The sequence below is a fragment of the Bos mutus genome, chromosome 16, assembly GCF_027580195.1.
Source record: "Bos mutus isolate GX-2022 chromosome 16, NWIPB_WYAK_1.1, whole genome shotgun sequence".
Classification (NCBI taxonomy): domain Eukaryota; kingdom Metazoa; phylum Chordata; class Mammalia; order Artiodactyla; family Bovidae; genus Bos; species Bos mutus.
Window position 1 is genome coordinate 59,284,312 of NC_091632.1, and position 14,300 is coordinate 59,298,611.

Here is a 14,300-nt window from a genome sequence, read left to right on the forward strand (position 1 = left end):
CCTGCCTAAGAAAAAGCTTCAGTCAAAGGATGCCCTATGTAGACAAATCTCCATTATCTCTAGTTTCAAAACATACCATCAATGCATAGTATTCTCAAAGTTGACTTCATGTCCTTAAGCCCCAGGTTCATTCTACCTTCTCCCCTTCTGTGTTTTATCTTTTACCCTCCTATCTTTTCTTTTGCATTGCAAATTAATTTTTAATTACCTAAGCATTACACAATAGTCTTCTAACCAAAATTATATGCAAATAAATAATGAAAATATGAATTATAGAAACAAAATTATTCTTTGATCACTCCCCCAACAATTCCATTTGCTCTCACCACTGTCTTCTGTGCATCATTTCAGACATTTTCTCTTTTTATTTACATTCAGATCAGATCAGTCGCTCAGTCGTGTCCGACTCTTTGTGACCCCATGAATCGCAGCACACCAGGCCTCCCTGTCCATCACCAACTCCCGGAGTTCACTCAGACTCACGTCCATCGACTCAGTGATACCATCCAGCCATCTTATCCTCTGTCATCCCCTTCTCCTCCTGCCCCCAATCCCTCCCGGCATCAGGGTCTTTTCCAATGAATCAACTCTTCGCATGAGGTGGCCAAAGTACTGGAGTTTCAGCTTTAGCATCATTCCTTCCAAAGAAATCCCAGGGCTGATCTCCTTCAGAATGGACTGGTTGGATCTCCTTGCAGTCCAAGGGACTCTCAAGAGTCTTCTCCAACACCACAGTTCAAAAGCATCAATTCTTCGGTGCTCAGCCTTCTTCACAGTCCAACTCTCACATCCATACATGACCACTGGAAAAACCATAGCCTTGACTAGACGAACCTTTGTTGGCAAAGTAATGTCTGTGCTTTTGAATATGCTGTCTAGGTTGGTCATAACTTTTCTTCCAAGGAGTAAGCGTCTTTTAATTTCATGGCTGCAGTTGATAGAAAATCTATGGTACTGTTTTTCTATAAATTATCTTCTACTGTCCATTTTGTCCCACAATTTGCTTCTTTCACCCAAAATGCTTCATAGAGCTCTCCATGGTCCTATATGGAGATCTAGTTTAAATCTAATGGCTACATACTGTTCCTCAGTGTGACTGTACCACAATTTATTTATCCATTCCTTTATTCGAGGCGTTTCCAATTTTCCATCATTAATATCTGCATTAAACATCCTTGGAGATGCTTGCCTTAGTACTGACTATGTCCTGGGTGCTCTTCAGGTACTTTCTAGTTGTGATTCCGTGTAAGTCTCTCAGCAGTTGTATGAGGTAAGTACTGACATCATCTTTGCTTAGTGGGTGAAGTGTTTGAGGTGAACTTGCTGAAGCTTCTTTAGGGAATAATAGTGAGTGGTGCATTTGCACAGCCATTTACCTCCTCTAAGCGTAGCATGTTTTAAGGGCATCCAGGCTTCATTTTAATCAGGTATGGTAAGACATGCAGACATGGAAATGACTGTCAGGAAAGAAGTTTTGTTTTTATTGCTCACAATTCCCTAGAAAGAGGGCCACTTGGGGAAGCACCAGGGCCAATCAGGAGGCAGAGGAAGTGAGGGGAACAGTGGGGAATGTGTGGTTTTCAAGAGAAGGAACAGGTGAGTGGGTAAACAAGTTTATAACAGGCTAGTTTTAATAATTTCAGTATGCTTTGAGCCATAGGGGCTGGTACCTGGCCCTGGAGTGATTATGGCTGGTGGATAGGGACTCTAAGTGTGAGAGCCCATAAAGGAGGGATGTGCGGGTTGGGCTCTAGTTTACTTTCTCCAGGAATTGGTAATACTTTGCAAAGTAGCTAAGTTTAATCCTAGAGAAGGGAAGATTCAAGGGGACATAAAGCCATCTCCAAATGGATAAAGCACTGTCTTAAGGAAGAGGAGCTCCATTTTGCCGTGTGGAACCAGGTGGGAGAGCTAGAACCAGTGTGTAAAAGTGTCAGGCAGGTTGGTTTCAGTTCAATACAAACAGGGATTTTCTAAGAGAGCTGTTGGCAAATATAACAGGTTTCCTCAAGCATTCCATGAGGCTAGGGGACCACTTAGTAGAAATGTCAGGGAGAGGACTCAAGCATAGGTCCTGTGATTGTACCAGATACACTTGGATGTTTCTTTCAATCCTGATTTTCTGTGTACAAAACGATTGTACTTACCAGCTGGAGAACAGATCTCAATAGTGCTTGGACATATCTCTTATGATTGTAAAGACATGCCCTTGGTCAATGAATGTGTTTGAGCTTTGTTGATTTGATGGCTTATTAGAAAGCTTTAAAAAATTTACTGAGAAAAACAAATATTCAGACTCTAGAGGTCAGCCATAGGACCTTGGAAGCATTGGGTACACAACTAAGATTCTGGAGCCCCAAAGCACAAGCTTTAGCAGAAACCAACTTGTGCTCGTGAAAATCTTATTCTGTGCAAAGTGGCTATCTCAGTTTTACAAAAAAAAAAAAAAAAAAAAAACAACCACACACAACAACACACACCAAACTTTGATTTATCTACTACTAAAAGTTAATCTATCCTGAAAGAATTTGTTAAAATGACTCCCAGTAAGAGTCGACAGAGTGAAAGCTGTAATTTCCCAACTATCAACAGTATGTGGGATTTGGGGAAAGCCGATAGAAGCAAAGGATGAAATTTGGTGGAGGTATAGAAGGGGACGACAGAGGATGAGATGGCTGGATGGCATCACTGACTCGATGGACGTGAGTCTGAGTGAACTCCGGGAGTTGGTGATGGACAGGGAGGCCTGGCGTGCTGCGATTCATGGGGTCGCAAAGAGTCGGACACGACTGAGCGACTGATCTGATCTGATTGATCCGAAACATGGTTTTCCTATCCACAAATTGCTACAGAATAATGGGGTGCCGCTGGTACTAAAGTGCTGCCTTCCGGCACCATCTCATTAGCTCACATCCCTTAACTACCGTGGCTGGAACGTTGGCCTTGGAGCCAGGCAGGCTGAGAAAGACCAGTCTCACGCAGGGACAGCGAGCGGTCAGAACCAGTGGGGAGTGAGTCGCCCCCAGCTGAGGGGTGGGCTCGGACACCGAAACCCGCATCGAGACAGCACAGACGAGGCGAACTCTCCCCACCGCGGGCTGGGAGGGCAAACATCCTCGACCCCCTTGGGTTCCGACCCACGGCCCCCGAAGTCTCCCATCTCCCCCCACTCCTCCGTACTCAATCTTCAGCGCGCCCGGCGGAGGTTCCGAGGGGCCAGCGAATCTCCAAGACAGGCTAAGAGTCCTCGTGCGCAAAGCCTGCGGCTCGCAAAAGGGCAAATAACAAGGGAACCAAAGAGAGAGAAGAGTGTCAACCGGGCTCCAAGCGGACACGCAGAGCCTTGGTGGGACGGGGTTGGGGGTGGTGGCGGGAGAGGTAGGGAGAGCTAAACGCTGGAAAAGAAGAGACTTTGGCAACCGGCCACCTCCCCTCCCTGCCCACGTGAACCGGGTCAGTGGTCAGGGTCCTGGGGTGGGGACCGGCCGGGCTGCTCACTCTTGTCCCACGGATCGGAGCCACCACCCCGGCAGTAGCCTAAAGCGGGGAGCTCTCCCGCGCCGTGCGGCGCTCTGGGGGCACGGGAGGACGCGCGGAGGCCGCGGCGGCCACCCGGGCTCGCGCGCAACCCAGGCGGGGACCGCTGTGGTCCTGCGCCAGCGAAGGGGCGACCCGGCCTTAGGCGTGTGGGAACCGTTCGCCAGGCGCCTGGCGTCCCGACAGGTGCAGGCGCGCGGGCTTCCCATTGGTCGCGGCAGCGGCGACGGCGGGCCCCTTTCCCCTCCCCGCGCTCTCGAGGCCCCTTCCCCAGCCGCGGCGCCGGCTGGGTCTGCGAGGCGCGTGCCCGCGTGCGTGTCCCGGCTGCGCGCCTCCGCCCCGCCCCCGCCACCTCCCTCTTTCCGCGCCGCCGCCGCCGCGCGCTCGCGAGCTCAGGTAGCGGGCGCGCGGGCGCCTCCTCGGGGGCGCGCGGCCGGGCTGCCATCCTCCCGCCCCCCCCTCCCCCCCGCCCCCAACCCCCGCACCCGTCCGCTCCGGGAGCCAAGGGAGGGAGAGCGCGGGCGGGGGGAGCTGGAGCCCGGCGCCGCCGCCGCCGCCGCCGCCGAGGCTTCCGTCTCGCTCGCTCGCGCAGCGGCGGCAGCAGAGGTCGCGCACAGATGCGGGTTAGACTGGCGGGGGGAGGAGGCGGAGGAGGGAAGGAAGCTGCATGCATGAGACCCACAGGTAAGATCGAGAGCCCTGGAAGGGGCTTCCCATCCCGGGGAGGCGCGCGCAGGCCGTGGAGGGGGAGTTGGTGCCTGGTTCCGCTCCCCGAGGAAGGATTTTTTTTTTTTTTTTCTGACAGCGCAGAGAAATCTCACTGGGGACTGGGCAATAGGACCCATCCGGATCCTGGGGAAAACCAGAGAAGTAGCTGGGGGGATCCGGTGGCCACATCGTGAGATCCCTAAGAGTGATATGTATAGGCCCAGGGAAAAGTGTTTTTTCAGCCTCGAGAGGCTGAAAGGCTTTAGACTTTCCCGTCGCGGCTACAGCTGCTGAATCCCGGGGACCGGAGCTGAGCCGATGTGCGCTAACCCCTGCCCTCCCTCCCCTCCTCCATCCCTGCTGCACGCGCAGCATCCCGTGGCGGCTGTTACTCAGTGTACCCCGCGCTGGGTGTGTGTGTGGAGGAAATCTCGCCGTGGGAAAGGGGGCGGGGGCCCGCGCGGGGGAGGAACGGGGATGGAGCCGGGGAAACCCAGGCTCCGGGTCCCAGGGCGGAGAGGGGGCGGGGGGAGCGTGGCCCCCGAGCCCCGGCAGCCTGGGGTATTGTCGTGTTCGCTCCTGGTTGCAGACTCTTGCAAGCCGGATGCCCTCTGTGGATGAAAGATGTATCATGGAATGAACCCGAGCAATGGAGATGGATTTTTAGAGCAGCAGCAGCAGCAGCAGCAGCCTCAGTCCCCCCAGAGACTCTTGGCCGTGATCCTGTGGTTTCAGCTGGCGCTGTGCTTCGGCCCTGCACAGCTCACGGGCGGTGAGTGACCCCGCGGTGGCCGGGAGGGCCTGGGATGGCAGGGTAGGGGAGCCTGGCTGGCAGGACAGCCCTGGCCCCTCCAGTCCCTGCCTCCCCCCAACCCCCCAGACTTCTGGGGTACCTGAAAACCTGAGGAGCCCCCGTGTCCCAGCCCGAGACTACCCTTCTTCATTCAAAACCCCTGGAGTTCCCAGAAAATTCCTCTGTGGAGCCTGCACAGATTCACACACCCACATTCTGTCTGGAGCTTCCCACTAGCCACCCAGCCTGGCTTCTCCGAAGGAAAGACAATAAGCCTGGCCCATTATTTTCACTTTGGCCAAAGAGAAACTGAGAGAGAGAGAGAGAGAGAGAGAGAGAGAGAGAGAGAGAGAGAGAGAGAGAGAAAGAGAAAGAGAAAGTGGTGCGTTTGTGGTAAAGGAGTAAACTTTGTGGACTTTTGTGCCCTCAGGAGACAGAGGTCAGGTTTCGGCTTCTGGATTTAGGCGAGAGTTGCAAGAACCACCTTTGTGAATGTGACGGGTCTGGAAACGTGGCCAGACTGGCTGCAGGACAGGTTTATTTGAAAGTTAACTTTCTCTCGCCTTGGGAGGTGGAGTGTTCGGGCATGCCCGTGCGCGCTGGGGGTGGGGAGGGGACGCGGAGGTCTTCCTTCAGATGTGTTTCTGGAGGATTGCTTGGCTCATTCAGCCCGGTTTACAGGGGAAGTAAAGCCGAGTGCTTTTCTGTGAAGTGGAAGTTAGCTGAAATCAGATTCAGAGCCTCAGTCCGCATAGGTGGTTAATCTCTAACATACTCGGCTCTGGGGGACAAGGCTCTCTTTTGGCTGTGGTAGAGGAAGACCGATGCCTTTCCTGTCTGAATTTCAGAGCCTTAGAATCTTTCTGCCTCCACTGCTCATTGCTGTTCGTTCCAGATTCTCTGAGAGCTTGCTGATGTGGGCATGTTAAAAGGGCAGAATCGTGTGTCTGGAGCTGACAAATGTTAATAAATAAATCATAATTGCTGGAAAAGCAGGTATTGCATGATGTAAGTAAACTATTTTAGTGTTTTAAAATACTGCTGTTTGAGAGAATTCAAAGGTGAAGATGGAAATAAGGAGTGAAAAATTAGCAGAAGTTGGGGAGGGGAGTACCAAGTTGGGCTTTAATATGGAGTAATCGATAACTCAGGTGCTGCACTTAGAGGTCTGAAAGATGCCCGGAGTCTAAAGGAGCTTCTTGTGATGTGCCTGTCTATGGGAATTAGTGAGAAGATGCTGTATGAGGAGCTGGTCATGTTTGGGTTTTCCAACAAGAGGTAACTTTTTTGGTGGTCTTTTTTTTTTTTTTTAAATAGAAATGTCTCTGAGGCAGGTGTCCTCTTCATAGAGGACAAAGTCAACAGGGATGCTAGGCCAGCACCAGTATGGCCTGCCTGGGCTCTGGTGACAGCCTCTCCTGCCGTGGGCTTTCGCTCCACTTGGAGGGTGAGTAGGACCAGGTGGGCAGCACAGCCTTGTCGTTTCCTTAAACCAGGGGCATCTGATTCTCCATTTTCTCCATCCCTTTCTCCGATCTAGACGACAGGTTAACGAGGGTTCATCTACCTGTCTGTTGACTGTTGTTATTGGAAGTGTAAGTCCAAGCACAGCCTAGATTTGAAGGCTGGCCCTTGGTTCTGCCGTTTGTGTTTACAGAGCATCCGCCCTCAAGGATCTCAGATTCCGGACACAGCACAGCCTCCCCAGTCTCCCACATTAGTCACCCATGTGACTGTACAACACGTCTTTCACTCCTCTCTTCTGAGAGGTGAAGATGTCCGCAAAAAGATCCAGGGCCTCAAAGAAGGTGGGAGGAGGGTCGCCTGTCACCTCTCCCTTCTTGGTTCTCACACGCTGCAGAAAGGCTGACCATCAGCTTTGTGTCATTTGGAACTCCCCTCAGGCTGAGAGTGTGATTTCTGGAAGATGATTTATCATTTCAAAATTCTTCCATGAATAAACAATTTGGGTGGAGAAAGGTGGTGGATGATGTTTTGAGGAGTTCACTATACAGAGATTTGTTTCTTAGGAAAGAAATCCATGTGGAGGGTCCAGGAGGGTTTTATTAAATCAGGTTCATCTTAATTCCAGACCAGTGCTTCTAAAATTCTCATGTGCATACAAATCACTGGGGTGGGCCTGAGAATCTCCATTTCCAATAAGCTCGCATGTGATGCAGTTACTACTGGTCCCAGGACTACACTTTGATCCATGGAATTCTCTAGGCCGGAATACTGGAGTGGGTAGTCTTTCCCTTCTCCAGGGGATCTTCCCAACCCAGGGATTGAACCCAGCTCTCCCACATTGCAGGTGGATTCTTTACCAGCTGAGCCACAAGGGAAGCCCACACTCTGGCAATGCTTTAAGCTAAAGTATTCATTAAGATAAGTTGGATTAAGATAACTGGATTTTCTGCCACCTCTGTCCAATACCCAAATACAAATGACCTGTAAAAGTGGGAAAGTCTCACCCAGGTGTCTGATCTTTCAGTGGTACACAGAGCTGAAACTCTGTGCTAAAACTCAGTGCTGTTTTTTTTTTTTTTTCCCCCAACCATAAAAAAGGTGCCTGTTTAATAGACACTGTTCTGAAATGTGGATTTTCATTTTTGATTGCTTTCAATGGAAAAGGAACATGACAATAGCAAGATATAATAGTCTCAGCTAGGCAAAAAAAAAAAAAAAAAGCTTGTGCCCTATACAAGAGTGACAAGAAAAAGCCTGAACTGGAACGGGAGAAATTGAGAAAATGATCATATGAAGAAAGAAGGGAGGGAAAGAACTCCATGGAAAATGAAATGCTTTGTCCTAGAAAGCTGGAGGGTCAATTCAATTCTTGGAGCCCTAGAAGAGCTTTAATGAGCCTGAATTGGCCTGAGGGGACCTTTGGATGGCTCTTTCCAGGCTTTCATTTGTATATTAAGGAAAAAGTGCCTGCATTTGGGATCACTAACATCATGTACTGAGAACACTAATACCAGGTTCATGGTGAGACACAGGACCTCGCTGTGCCCGGAGTCTGCATGGAGCATGGCTTCTTTGGCAGCTTCTTTCTCAGTGTGTGTTCCCAGAGATGCCATTTGGGTATTTGATCACTGGCTGGAGTGGCCCACCCTGGCTTAGAGGAAGAGAGCTAAGAGTTTGCTTTGTATTTAGGTTCTTGAAGGCAAACTCATTAGCACATCCTTGTATTATCAAGAGGGCTTCCCTGGTGGCTCAGTGGTAAAGAATCCATCTGCCAGTGCAGGACACACAGGTTCAATCCCTAGATCAGAAAGATCCCCTGGAGAAGAAAATGGCAACCCACTCCAGTATTCCTGCCTGGGCAATCCCAAGGTCTGAGGAGCCTGGTGGGCTACAGTCCATAGGGTTGCAAAAGAGTCAGACATGACTGAACAACTAAACAACAGCAACATATTATTAGGAACAGTGGCCAAGTTCTGCTGCTTGATAGCTTTGCAGCTTTGGGGCTTAGAAGCCTCAGTTTCCTCATCCATAAAATGAGGATGATGCTACCTAATTTCTGGAGTTGCTGTGATGGATGAGGGTCATGAATGCACTCAGTAAACACAGACAGTAGTGAGGAGGGGGACTGACCAATCTATAATCTTCCCCACTTGTTTTATTCATTCAGGAAACACTGAGCACTTGTCCCCACCCTGTGCCAAGCACCGCTGTATATAATGTTCTTTTTACCTTGAAGAACCATTCCTTCCTCTCTATTTTTTGCCCAATGAGCACATTTCTCTTTAAGACCCAACTTCAAATGCCATTATCTCTTTCACATTTCATTTCTCCCCTGAGCTGAGTGTAACCCTTTGCTATGGTGTTGTTTCATTCACAAGACTGTAAGCCCACTGAAGGCAAGCACTTTGACTCTATCTTAATTTTCATGTCCCGGGCACCCAGCATGGCATCTCATACACAGAAGGTGCTCAGTAAGGCTGATGGACAGCAAGAAAAACGATTCCAAATTACTGCTGCACAATTTAGAAAATAATTACCATGGACAGTTACAAAAGTGCAGGAGTGTCATGGCAGTTCAGGCCACTTCCATTTGGAGGTGGTCTAGGAGGTTGGTAGAGAACTCAGGAAAGTTTCCAGGTGAAAGATGGCACTGAGGATAGGATCTGAGGGAGGGAATGGTTAGAGCATCTCAAAAGAGGCATTTTGTGCAGGGCTAAGGAGTTGGTGCGGAGAAGGCAATGGCACCCCACTCCAGTACTCTTGCCTGGAAAATCCCATGGACGGAGGAGCCTGGAAGGCTGCAGTCCATGGAGTTGCGAAGAGTCAGACACGACTGAGCGACTTTACTTTCACTTTTCACTTTCATGCATTGGAGAAGCTAATGGCAACCCACTCCAGTGTTCTTGCCTGGAGAATCCCAGGGACGGGGGAGCCTGGTGGGCTGCCGTCGATGGGGTCTCACAGAGTCGGACACAACTGAAGCAACTTAGCAGCAGCAGCAAGGAGTTGGTGACGTGTTTGGACCGTTCAGGGAGAGAGAACAGTCTAGATCTTTTGGAACATGGTATGAAAAGGGCACGTGTCAGTTGTTCAGTCATGTCTGAGTCTTTGTGACCCCTTGGACTGTAGCCTGCCAGGCTCCTCTGTCCATGGAATTCTCCAGGCAAGAATACTGGAGTGGGTAGCTGTTCCATTCTCCAGGGGTTCGTCCCGACCCAGGAATCGAAACCAGCAGGTAAAGAGGAAACCAGCAGGTAAAGAGGGCGAATAGATTGGAAGCCTATCATAAGTGTCCTTGGAAGCCCAAGTGAGGATTCTGAGTGTCGCACAGCAGGCAGTGGGGGCTACTAAGGGTTTAGAGTGGGAACATAATATCATCTGAGCTGTGCTGTTCTTTTCTCTGCCTCTGAGTCTCTGACCCAGGGCACTCCCTGAGGGGCTGCCCTGCCTGCTCATCAGAGTTGTGTCACTAGTATCATTGGCTTAAGCTCCTTGAGGTCTTGTTTGGGCCACGTGGCTGTAGCATTGAGCTGTGTGCCAGGAGACAGGAACAAACGCTGTCTGCCTGGCTCACTGATTTGGAGGTGCTAGTCCTTTGGAGTTTGAGAAAGATTTCTTACACTGTGGAGCATAAACTTTTCCTGCGATGTTATGTCTAAAAGCCACAATTTCACCCTGTACTTAATTCGGTCTGTAAACAAAAGTCCCAACGCCTCAAACTATAAAGCATGTTTCTTTAACAAAAGGCCACTCTAATATAAGCAGCATGGGAATGCTTTTGATTTATCCCTGAAGTGAAATCTGAAAGCTCTGGGAGACACGAGAGAAGGATTTCATTCCGCCAGTAGCAAATCTCTCATCTCAGAGGCCTGAAGTGGCGAGCTGGAGAGTGAATCAGTGGTTCTTTAATTCCTGAGAGTAACAAAGAATGTAGGTGAAGATCGCTCTCCAGGAAATATTGATTAGATATGTGAAGGAAAGCACCCACATGATTCTTTTCCTGGTGTCAGAAGCATATTTCAAAAGCTTCCAAAAGGCCACAGAGATTTGCCCTTAGCTGGGAAGCTCTATATACCTCAAGACCTCTGCGTTCTTTATAGAGGTGACAGATTGAGTCCGGTCTCGGCTGTTAAATAGCTCCGTGGCTTTGGGCAACTGGTGTAACTTCTCCTTCGCTCAGTTCCTTCCATATCACTCACATTCTTTAATTCTGTGATTATAAGAATTTGATGGGTTCTGTACTCTGGGTGAAACCAACTCTGTTTTTCCCCTCTATCCATTCATCTTTTGTGAGTGTCTTGCATGCCTGGGGGATGAGCAGATAAGGGAACGTAGTCCTTGCTCCCTAGGAAACGGACAAGTAAGGGCTGGTTTCTTCTCGAAAATTTGAAGGCAGAAGCTTGCATTAAACTATTTTTTCACATACTTTCTTTTTTAAATGGGCTTATTTCTGAGACTTTCTTTTATATATGTATGATTTCTGAGACTTTCTTTTGCATATATATGTTTATATATATATATATATATATATATATATATATAATTTTATTTATTTAGTTTTTGGCTGTGCTGGGTCTTTGCTGCTGTGAGGTCTTTTCTCTCGTTGCAGCGAACCCGGGTTTCCTCTAGTTGCGGTGCACAGGCTTCTCACTGCGGGAGCTTCTCTTCTTGTGCAGCAGGGGCTCTAGGGCACTTGGGCTTCAGGAGTTGTGGCGCATGGGGTTAGCTGCACCCCAGCATGTGGGATCCTCCCGGACCAGGGACAGCGATCAGACCTGTGTCTTCTGCATTGACAGATGGGTTCTTTACCACTGAGCCACCAGGGAGGCCCTTCACATAGATTTTTAATTCAGTTTAAAATTTAGTGTTACTTATTGATACTGATGAAGAAGGTGATTTTTCCAGACTTCTTCTTTGATCCTTGTCTTATTTTGTAAGCTCATTTGGTGTTTGATAATTGAAGAACCACACATAGCAGCCGTATGTCTAAAGAGGTCAGTTGGGATCATTGCCTCTGAATTGAGGGAGAGAAAGGGGCAGAAAATAGGTTTTTCTAACTTGTTTATAAACACAGTCACGTTTCACCAAAACCAAATATAACACTGAGGACAGAAGCATCAGATGTATATTCTCATGTATCAGATACCTCAATTTGTCAACTTATGGGTCTATTTTCATAAGAACAAACTGTTTAACTGTTGCTAACCAGGAAAGATTGGAAAAAGATGGGACAGTTTTTAAAGTGGCCAGCATCTGAGTGACTGATTAAATTTGTTAATTGTTATAGTAGTAGTAATGGCAAACCTTTGGACAGTGCTTACTCTGTACGAATGCTGTTTTCCACATTACGTGTGTTAACTCATTTAATCCTCATGACAGCTCTATGCAGTAGGAACTGTTATTTCTCAGGGTCACCCTGTTAGAAAGTGAGGCATGGTGACCCAGATTATCCTTTAGGTGGTAAGCTTTCTCCATGGGCATGGAAATGCTAATCGCTAAATGCGTGTTTTGCTTTTTATGTTTCAACCCAAATATTTCCCTTTAAGCCACAGTTATTGAATATTTTGGAACTTTGGCCCATCCACTTTGATAGAACTCTTTTTTTTTATTGAAGTATAGTTGATTTACAGTGTTACATTAGTTTCAGTTATGTAACAGTGATTTCATAGTTCTTTAGCTTATACTTCATTTAAGGTTATTATAAAATATTGGCTGTATTCCCTGTGCTGTGCTTCACATCCTTGTATCTTATTTATTTGATACTTAGCAGTTTGTTCCTCTTAATCCCCTTCCCCTGTTGTGTCTTTCCCCACACTGGTAACCTCTAGTTTTTTTCTCTGTATATGTGTCTGTTTCTGTTTTATTATGCTCATTTATTTTTTAAATTCCACATATAAATGAAAATGTAGAGATTTGTTTCTCTCTGACTTACATCACCAAGCACAGTGTCCCAAGGTTTACCTGTGTTGTTGCAAATGGCAACATTTCATTCTTTTTCATGACTAATAGTCCATTATATGTACTGTACGGTGTATAAACCATAGCTTCTTTAAAAATTTTTTTTTTAATTAAAGGATAATTGCTTTACAGTATTTTGTGGTTTTCTGTCACATATCAACAAAAATCAGCCATAGGTACACCCATGTCCCCTGCCATCTCCCTGCCCACCTCCCCCTTCTAGATTGTCACAGAACCCCTGTTTGAGTTCCCTGAGTCACACAGCAAATTCCCATTGGCTATCTACTTTACATATGATAATGTTAGTTTCCATGTTACTCTCTCCATACCTCTCACCCTCTCTCTTCTCCCCTCCCCTGTGTCCATAGGTCTGTTCTCTATGTCTTTTTCTCCACTGCTGCCCTGAAAATAAATTCATCAGTACCATCTTTCTAGATTCACATATATGTGTCAGTATTCAATATTTATATTTCTCTTTCTGACCTACTTCACTCTGTATAATAGGCTCTAGGTTCATCTACCTCATTAGAACTGACTCAACTGCACTCCTTTTTATGGCTATGTAGTATTCCATTCGGAGAAGGCAGTGGCACCCCACTCCAGTACTCTTGCCTGGAAAATCCCATGGACGGAGGAGCCTGGTGGGCTGCGGTCCATGGGGTCGCGACTTCACTTTCACTTTCCACTTTCATGCATCAGAGAAGGAAATGGCAACCCACTCCAGTGTTCTTGCCTGGAGAAGCCCAGGGACGGGGGAGCCTGGTGGGCTGCCGTCTACGGGGTCGCACAGAGTCGGACACGACTGAAGCGACATAGCAGCAGCAGCAGCAGCAGTATTCCATTGTATATATGTACCACAACTTCTTTATCCATTCATCTGTTGATGGACATTTAGGTTGCTTTCATGTTCCAGCTAGCCATATTCCAGTAAATAGTGCTCCAATGAACATTGGGGTACATGTGTCTTTTTCAGTTTGAGTTTCCTCAGGGTACATTCTTAGCAGTGGGATTGCTGGGTCATATGGTGGTTTTATTCCTAGCTTTTTAAGGAATCTCCACACCGTCTTCTGTAGTAGCTATATCAATTTACATTCCCACCAGCAATGCAAGAGGGTTCCCTTTTTTCCACACCCTCTCTAGCATTTATTGTTTGTAGACTTTTTGATGATCGCCGTTTGACTGTACACCATATCTTCTTTATCCATTCATCTGCTGATGGACATTATGGTTGCTTTCATATCTTGGCTATTGTAAATAATGCTGCTATGGACATGAGGGTGCATATATCTTTTCAAATTAGTGTTTTCATTTTCTCTGGATATATGCCCAGGAGTGGAATACCTGGATCATGTGATAGTTCTGTTTTTAATTTTTTGAGGAACCTCAATGCTGTTTCTCACAGTGACTGCACCCATCAGGTTACCTTCCCACCACCAGTGTGCAAGGGTTCCCTTTTCTCTCCATCTTTAACCACTCTTATTATTTGTTATCTTTTTTAACAATAGCCATTCCAATAGGTATGATTTTGATTTGCATTTCTAGGGGCACTCTTTTTGTGTTGTGACTCAAAAGCAGGAAATATACAAGCAAATCAACAACAACAGAATCTCCCAACTCAGGACAAAGTGAGGGCCACGGTGCCAAAACCTTGACTCCAGATGGAGAAAAGGAAGAGGTTAGACACCCATGAACCCATCAGGATGTGTTTTATCTCCATTCCTGTCGCTGTGGCTGTCTGAGGAAGGCGGTGAGAATGAATGAGACATGCTCCGAGTCTTACCTGCCTGGAGGAGCAAAGGGTGTAAAAACAAATGGCTGGTTTCGGGGGCCTTCTACT

At 47.7% G+C, this 14,300-nt stretch overlaps 1 protein-coding gene across 2 annotated transcripts in view; it reads left to right on the forward strand.

Annotated features, from left to right (window-relative positions):
• The first annotated feature begins 4,052 nt into the window (after positions 1–4,052).
• SUSD4 (sushi domain containing 4) overlaps positions 4,053–14,300 on the forward strand; it is a 133,686-nt gene continuing 123,438 nt past the window's right edge. Inside the window, exons 1-2 of one of the 2 annotated variants that reach the window (XM_070385458.1) lie at positions 4,053–4,221; positions 4,835–5,017. In XM_070385458.1, coding sequence (XP_070241559.1) covers positions 4,870–5,017 — 148 coding nt within the window. In that variant the 5' untranslated portion in view covers positions 4,053–4,221; positions 4,835–4,869. The remainder of the gene's footprint in view (positions 4,222–4,834; positions 5,018–14,300) is intronic. The other variant, XM_070385459.1, reaches the window with a different exon arrangement.